The sequence below is a fragment of the Aquarana catesbeiana genome, linkage group LG02, assembly GCF_042186555.1.
Source record: "Aquarana catesbeiana isolate 2022-GZ linkage group LG02, ASM4218655v1, whole genome shotgun sequence".
NCBI classification, from domain to species: domain Eukaryota; kingdom Metazoa; phylum Chordata; class Amphibia; order Anura; family Ranidae; genus Aquarana; species Aquarana catesbeiana.
The window spans coordinates 132214153-132223298 of NC_133325.1; the positions used below are offsets into that span (position 1 = coordinate 132214153).

Consider the following 9146-nt stretch of genomic DNA (forward strand, 5'->3'; position numbering starts at 1 on the left):
AAATCAAAAATTCACGCCCTTAAAAACGCTGAAGGCGGTGATTGGTTTTCGGGGCCCCGTACGCGGCTAGGCTCCCAAAAAGTCCCACACATGTGGTATCCCCATACTCAGGAGAAGCAGCTAAATGTATTTTGGGGTGCAATTCCACATAGGCCCATGGCCTGTGTGAGCAATATATCATTTAGTGACAACTTTGTGCAAAAAAAAAAAAAAAAAAAAAAAAAGTGTCACTTTCCCGCAACTTGTGTCAAAATATAAAATATTCCATGGACTCAATATGCCTCTCAGCAAATAGCTTGGGGTGTCTACTTTCCAAAATGGGGTCATTTGGGGGGGGGTTGTGCCACCTGGGCATTCCATGGCCTCCGAAACTGTGATAGGCAGTGAAGAGTGAAATCAAAAAGTTACACCCTTAGAAATCCTGAAGGCGGTGATTGGTTTTCGGGGTCCCATACGCGGCTAGGCTCCCAAAAAGTCCCACACATGTGGTATCCCCGTACTCAGGAGAAGTAGCTGAATATATTTTGGGGTGCAATTCCACATAGGCCCATGGCCTGTGTGAGCAATATATCATTTAGTGACAACTTTTTGTAAATATTTTTTTTTTTTTTTTTTTTTGTCATTATTCAATCACTTGGGACAAAAAAAATAAATATTCAATGGGTTCAACATGCCTATCAGCAATTTCCTTGGGGTGTCTACTTTCCAAAATGGGGTCATTTGGGGGGGTTTTGTACTGCCCTGCCATTTTAGCACCTCAAGAAATGACATAGGCAGTCATAAACTAAAAGCTGTGTAAATTCCAGAAAATGTACCCTAGTTTGTAGACGCTATAACTTTTGCGCAAACCAATAAATATACGCTTATTGACATTTTTTTTACCAAAGACATGTGGCCGAATACATTTTGGCCTAAATGTATGACTAAAATTGAGTTTATTGGATTTTTTTTATAACAAAAAGTAGAAAATATCATTTTTTTTCAAAATTTTCGGTCTTTTTCCGTTTATAGCGCAAAAAATAAAAACTGCAGAAGTGATCAAATACCATCAAAAGAAAGCTCTATTTGTGGGAAGAAAAGGACGCAAATTTCGTTTGGGTACAGCATTGCATAACCGCGCAATTAGCAGTTAAAGCGACGCAGTGCCAAATTGGAAAAAGACCTCTGGTCCTTAGGCAGCATAATGGTCCGGGGCTCAAGTGGTTAAAAAATGGAAAATTTCAAATTACCATATATATTCGAGTATATATCGATCCCCTAATTTACCACAAAAAAATGGGAAAACTTATTGACCTGAGTATAAGCCGTGGGTAAGAAATGCAGCTACAGTAAGTGGAAAAAGAGGGTCAACAATGCCCATCTGCAGCTGCATGCCTACCTGTGTCCGTGTGGCGATCTGCAGCCTCCTGTGGCGATCTGCAGCCTCCGATCAGCGTGTCATAACATTCAGCGGCCATTCCAGTGTTCAAAAGCCGCGCCTCCTCGTCGTCTGTGATAGGCAGAACACTCAATTTCCCAGCAGTCAGTGTTCAGCCTATCACAGACATCCGCTCATCCTCATACCACGGACGAGGATGAGAGGATGTCCGTGAAAGGCTGAACACTGACTGCAGGGAAATTGAGTGTTCTGCCTATCACAGACGAGGAGGTGGCGCGGCTTTTGAACAGTGGAATGGCCGCCTGTCTGCATGACACGCTGATCATGTAGGCAGACGGCGATGACTCAAGCATAAGCCGAGGGGGGCACTTTCAGCCTAAAAAAAGGGCTGAAAATCTTGGCTTATACTCGAGTATATAGGGTACATAGAATATTCGTAAACACTCACAAAAATATAAATATACTTTGTTAACTGGATCATTTTAAATATACACACACAAATTATATATTATATAATTAATATATATATACACACACACACACACACACACACACACACACACACTTATGGTTAGCGTTTGGCTGAAGCCATTTACTACCAATCAACTGTGTTTACTCTTTTTAAATCATAACAGAAACTACCCAAATGACCCTGATCAAAAAAGTTTACATACCCTGGTGATTTTGGCCAGATAACGTGAAAAAATTAACGTGAAAACTTTAAGGGGGTCTGAATACTTTTCGTCCCCACCGTATATATTTTTTCAGCATATTTATTTACTTTGTGCAGCACTAGCACTTTTTTGAAAGCACAGTGTATACATTTGATTTGGGCTATAGAGCCAATAGGTCACATATCGGAAAGTCCTTCGCCAGCTCTAAAAGGGTACCAAGCTAACAGCAGCAGCAGCAGCTGTGAGCTTATAGTGACACTAAAGCCTCATGTTTTTTCACCCATTTCTGTTCCTAAATAATAGCATTAAATGAGAAGTCTAACCTTTAGTGTCATTTTCGCTTCCGTTGTATTTTTCTGGCTCAGTTTTTCCCATTTCCAGCTCTCCCATTTGCTGGGTGCCCCCTCTGTATTGCCGATCTGATAGGAGCGCACCCGTGTGTGCACGCACACCTATGGGACTACAGCCGTGCATAGGAACGCTGGCTGCGCCCGCACCCTGTGTCCCTGGGCACGGTGGACTCTAGCCCCATCTCCCATGTGCTTTGATTGACATGGAAATCTAGAGCTCTAAACTCCAGCTCCACCTCTTCTCTTTAGTGGCTGACGAGAACTAGGCGCGCCCTCAAACGAGCGGTCTCGGAATTGAAGGGAAACACATGCACAATAGCGCTAAGCATGTCGGGACATGTAGTCCCTAAAGCTATATGACATAGCGGACGGGTGCACGCTCAGAAAACGCAAGATGCAGGAAAGTAAACCAGGAAGAGCCTCAGATCAGGAAAGGTATAAAATAAATACTGCGCTTACACTAATTTACATGAGCTGCGACTAAAAAGTAGTAAACCATATAATCTAATAAAATTCAAAAAGTCGCGCTAAAAAACTGAGAGTGGCAACAAACAAGTGCCCAAAAGCCTCATAAAAATATGAGGATAAGTAGTGGTCACTGAGCAAATATTTCAATGCTAGTCAGTGTATGAATGCACCATAATAAAAATAAATTTGTAGGACACAGATAATGCTTCCTATGTCCGTGAAAAAAAGAAAAAAAGAAAACAGGAAAAAAGAAAAAAACACTCAATGCGTGACTAGATACAAACAAGTGAATGTCTCAAAACACTGAGGCAAAATATAATAATGTGACAATTATATATCTGTGCCAAAACATAAAATGAATAATCAGTGTAGAGATAAACAAAATTATAAAACCCAAAAAAAAGTCCATGGCTGTACAGAAACGATAAGGATTATAGTCCGTACATGCTTTGTAACACGCATGCAAAACAAAATGATAAGTGTCCCCAAGTGCTGAGTGAATACTGGAACAAAAACTTGCTGTAGTGAAATAAGGTGCGTTGACAGACCTCCACCTCTCAAAAACTGCTGCCTCTTACCAGAAAAAATTGGTCTCTTAGTTATAGGAGACCTGAAAGGGCGGATGGCTACAACCCCAGCCAGGGATCTGTACAACAGGCACTTGTCATCCAAATCCAGGAACTCTCTCCACCAATCACATCACCATGGATAGGATGTGTCCCCATGAAAGAAATAAAGTGCTCCACATAACATAAAATCAGACGTTTTATTGAATAAAAAAGTAAAGATTGCACTTACAGAATCAGTAGCATAAAAAAACGTATAGGAAAGCCGGCCGGCTCCAATGCAACCCGTGTCTTCCGGGTGTTCGAATCGCAGTGTCGTCGGGACGTAGCTCCTTGGAGGATTTTATTTCTTTCATGGGGACACATCCTATCCATGGTGATGTGATTGGTGGAGAGACATATTTTTGGTAATAGAATAAAAAAAAAAAAAAAAAAAAAAAAAAGCGTATATTGATTGGTTAGCGCAAAAGTCATAGCGTCTAATAGGGGATAGATTTATGGCATTTTTATTTTATTTTTTTTACTATTAATGGCGGCGATCTGCGATTTTTATCGAGAGTGCAACATTATGGCAGACATGGACACCTGACATATTTTTGAGTCGATTGATAACTATACAGCGATCAGTGCTATAAAAATGCACTGATTACTGTATAAATGTCACTGGCAGGGAAGGGGTTAACACTAGGCGGCGATCAAGGGGTTAACTGTGGGGGATGGGACTGACTATAGGACATGAGAGTTTGTGGTTCCCAGCTCGTAGGAACTCACGATCTCTCTCTTCTCACAGAACTGGTATGTGTGTTTACACACACACCTCTGTTCTGCCTCTCGTGCCCACGATCGCTCGTGGCCGGTGGTCATCACAACCGTCGGCCACGAGCATCGGCACCCCCGCTGTGCAGCGGGCACGCGCCTCCTATCCTGCTTAAAGGGACCGACGTATAGCTACGACGGTTCGCGGGATCATTCCAACCTGCCACAGTATGACGGCGGCAGCTGGTCGGCAAGTGGTTAAAAGTCGAGGGTTTACAACCACTTTAATGTAACCACTTGTCAACCATGCTGTTTATAAACATACCCCGGTAGACAAGAGCTTATATCTGCTGGGACTCAAGTGGTTAATAAGCGGATATGTGAATGAAACCGCGTTTGACGCACCAAATCAACGAATCTGAATATGCTTAAGAAGATTTATTAAATTGACAAGGCATTTAACAAACATAAAAAAAAAAAAATATAAACTTACCTTGCTTCTAGAGCAGTATAAAGTCTCTGAAACTCCTCATCGATCTGTCTCGACACACGTTCCTCAAAAACCTTATTTCTGGCTTTAATATTTACCACCATCTAATCAATAAAAGGAAAAAGAAAATTAGCTATCGATTTAATTGCAAAGACTAGAAATATACAGCAAAATGTTACCTTAGCCAGTGTTATACCCCCTTGACAACAGAGGCTATTTACCTCAAACAATCTTACAGTCTATGCATTAGCGATTTGCTCAGCTAGCGACAAGTCCCCTAGCAAGCACCCTCCTTCAGTTCCATATGTGTAAGCCCTTATAGAGCCCAGAAACAGCTATTAGCCATAGCATTCTGACTGAATTTGACTGAACTCCCACACATGCGCGAAAGACGTCGTCCCCGCCTGGTAAACTAGGCGATGGGGGGGAGGGTCCAGAGACAGTGATAGCCAGCGCGGAAGATATTCCAGAGGGTAGTATTGGGGGCATTAGTGGTAGGTTAACCAAAGCACAAAAACATAAGGTGAGTATAGTAGCAAGTCCTAGTTGCAATCTTGAAACACCCAATACGAGGACAATATGCGACCGGTCTAAACTATGTGGCATGTTCACTAATGCCAGGAGCATGGCGGACAAGATGGGTGAACTAGAGATACTGTTGTACAAGGAGGATTTGGATTTTGTGGGAATTTCAGAGACCTGGTTCAACAGCTCTCATGATTGGCTGACAAACATTCAAGGGTATACCCTATACAGCAAGGATAGAGAGGGTAAAAAAGGGGGAGGGGTATGCCTATATATCAAGAATAATGTACAAGTGAATGTGAGAGATGACATCACTGAGGGGGCTAGGGAGGAGGTGGAATCTTTATGGGTAGAGCTCCAAAGGGATGAAGCTAAGGGGAAAATAATACTGGGAGTATGCTATAGGCCCCCTAACCTGAGGGAGGAAGTGGAGACGGATCTCCTATCACAAATTGGATTAGCAGCAAGGATGGGAAGTGTTATCATAATGGGGGATTTTAATTATCCAGACATAGACTGGGCGGAGGGAACTGCGCATTCATTTATGGCTCGCCAGTTCCTTAGTGTCTTGCAGGACAATTTTATGGGTCAGATGGTAGACGCACCAACTAGAAATAAAACATTACTGGATCTACTGATTACCAACAATACAGACCTGATAACAGATGTGGAAATACGGGGCAATTTAGGTAACAGCACTCACAGGTCAATTAGTTTCAGTATAAATCACACAAATAGGAAACATGAAGGGAACACAAAAGACACTGAATTTCAAAAGAGCCAACTTCCCTAAACTACAAACCTTGCTTAAAGGCATAAATTGGGATAAAATATTAGGAACAAAGAATACGGAGGAGAGATGGGTTTGCTTTAAGAGCATATTAAATAAGGGCATTAGCCAATGTATCCCATTGGGTAATAAATTTAAAAGAGCAAACAAACATCCTGGATGGCTTAACTCCAATGTAAAAATGCATATAAAAGCAAAGGAGAAGGCCTTCAAAAAATACAAGGTTGAGGGATCATCCTCAGCATTCAGAATTTATAAAGAATGCAATAAGAAATGTAAGGGTGCAATTAGGATGGCTAAGATAGAACATGAAAGACACATAGCGGAGGAGAGCAAAAAAAATCCCAAGAAATTCTTTAAGTATGTAAACAGTAAAAAAGGGAGGACAGACCATATTGGCCCCATAAAGAATGAGGAAGGACATCTGGTTACCAAGGATGGGGAGATGGCGAAGGTACTGAATTTATTCTTCTCCTCAGTCTTCACGAGTGAATAGGGGGACTTCAATAACCAAAACTGCAGTGTTTATCCTCATGACACAACACAGGAAGCACCTACATGGTTAACAGAGAACGGAATTAAAATTAGACTTGAGAAACTTAAAATTATTAAATCACCGGGACCAGATGGCTTGCATCCGAGGGTACTTAGGGAACTCAGTCAGGTGATTGCCAGACCGTTGTTCCTAATTTTTACAGACAGTCTATTGACTGGAATGGTACCAGCTGATTGGAGAAAAGCCAATGTAGCACCAATATTTAAAAAGGGCCCAAAAAACATCCCTGGAAATTACAGACCAGTTAGCCTAACATCAATAGTATGTAAACTCTTGGAGGGGATGATAAGGGACTATATACAAGATTTTAGCAATAAGAATGATATCATTAGCAGTAATCAGCATGGATTCATGAAGAATCGTTCTTGCCAAACCAATCTATTAACCTTCTATGAGGAGGTGAGTTGCCATCTAGATAAAGGAAGGCCCGTAGACGTGGTCTATCTGGATTTTGCAAAAGCATTTGACACAGTTCCCCATAAACGTTTACTGTACAAAATAAGGTGCGTTGGCATGGACCATAGGGTGAGTACATGGATTGAAAACTGGCTACAAGGGCGTGTTCAGAGGGTGGTGATAAATGGGGAGTACTCAGAATGGTCAGGGGTGGGTAGTGGGGTTCCCCAAGGTTCTGTGCTGGGACCAATCCTATTTAATTTGTTCATAAACGACCTGGAGGATGGGATAAACAGTTCAATCTCTGTATTTGCAGACGATACTAAGCTAAGCAGGGCAATAACTTCTCCGCAGGATGTGGAAATCTTGCAAAAAGACCTGAACAAATTAATGGGGTGGGCGACTACATGGCAAATGAGGTTCAATGTAGAAAAATGTAAAATAATGCATTTGGGTGGCAAAAATATGAATGCAATCTATATACTGGGGGGAGAACCTCTGGGGGAATCTAGGATGGAAAAGGACCTGGGGGTCCTAGTAGATGATAGGCTCAGCAATGGCATGCAATGCCAAGCTGCTGCTAATAAAGCAAACAGAATATTGGCATGCATTAAAAGGGGGATCAACTGCAGAGATAAAACGATAATTCTCCCACTCTACAAGACTCTGGTCCGGGCGCACCTGGAGTATGCTGTCCAGTTCTGGGCACCAGTCCTCAGGAGGGACGTACTGGAAATGGAGCGAGTACAAAGAAGGGCAACAAAGCTAATAAAGGGTCTGGAGGATCTTAGTTATGAGGAAAGGTTGCAAGCACTGAACTTATTCTCTCTGGAGAAGAGACGCTTGAGAGGGGATATGATTTCAATTTACAAATACTGTACTGGTGACCCCACAATAGGGATAAAACTTTTTCGCAGAAGAGTTTTTAATAAGACTCGTGGCCACTCATTACAATTAGAAGAAAAGAGGTTTAACCTTAAACTACGTAGAGGGTTCTTTACTGTAAGAGCGGCAAGGATGTGGAATTCCCTTCCACAGGCGGTGGTCTCAGCGGGGAGCATTGATAGCTTCAAGAAACTATTAATCACCTGAATGACCGCAATATACAGGGATATGTAATGTAATAATGACACATAATCACACACATAGGTTGGACTTGATGGACTTGTGTCTTTTTTCAACCTCACCTACTATGTAACTATATGTCAATAACATGGAGACCTGAAAGCCAGCCAGCCACCAGAAAATTTCAGAGGTCGGGCAGGGACATCACGGATGGCGCATCGCCTGCTTTAAGTTCTGTAAATGAAGGCGAGGTCTCCATGAATTAGACTTGTTTTTCTAGTATATGACGCAGATCCTCAACAGAAACCTGGGGAATTTGGAGGATAGGTCAACACATCAAACTCGTTGTGTTTCTCAAACTGGTCCTGAACCATTTTTTGCAGTTTGGCAGGGCCCATTATCCTGCTGAAAGAGACCACTGCCATAAGGGAATACAGTTCCTATGATGGGGTGTACTTGGTCAGCAACAACATTTAAGTAGATAGTATGTGCCAAAGTAACATCTACATGAATGGCAGGACCCAAAGGTTTCCCCGCAGAACATTACCCAATAAATCACACTGCCTCCACCAGCCTGCCTTCTTCCTATACTGCACCCTGGTGCCATCTCTTCCCCCAGAAAGCGAAGCACATGCACCAGACCATTCACATTATATAAAATAAAACAGGTTTCATCAGACCAGACCACCTTCTATTGCTTCATTAGTACATTCATAGATGCCAAGGTCGAGGAACCTTTCAAATACCTCAGGGACTCCACCTACACCTTGAGAGACATTTTTCATGCATTTCTCAAACAGGGAATCCAAGAATATGCCTGATGGGTTGTTCATGGTGGCTTTGCAGGGCAGAGAGATCCAAAATTAAGGGAAGAACAAGGGACCAAACATGAGAAAAACTTTGAAAACCCTTTCTTCACAGGGGAGCACAAAACCAAAAGGACTTTGGAAAAAAAGGATGGACTGCAGCAAAGCAAGCTGACACTCCCTAGCTATGGCTCCAGTGTGGGGCCACAGTTGGTGACTAGAGGCTGTCCTTTTCCTCTACCTCAGAGGTGTCTATGCAGGCGGAGACATACATGAGCTCAGATAAAGAGGGACATTTGTTTTCCATCTGGCTGAGAGGACAGCAG

General features: G+C 42.4%; 1 protein-coding gene across 1 annotated transcript in view; it reads right to left on the minus strand.

Moving 5' to 3' along the window:
* The window catches only part of LOC141126550 (RING finger protein 17-like), a 72434-nt gene extending 63587 nt beyond the window's left edge, over window positions 1-8847 (minus strand). Inside the window, exons 1-2 of the mRNA XM_073612477.1 lie at window positions 8695-8847; window positions 4686-4786 (exon numbers count right to left, since the gene is read on the minus strand). Of these exons, the coding sequence (XP_073468578.1) occupies window positions 4686-4786; window positions 8695-8847 (254 nt within the window). The remainder of the gene's footprint in view (window positions 1-4685; window positions 4787-8694) is intronic.
* Between the last annotated feature and the right edge of the window lie 299 nt (window positions 8848-9146).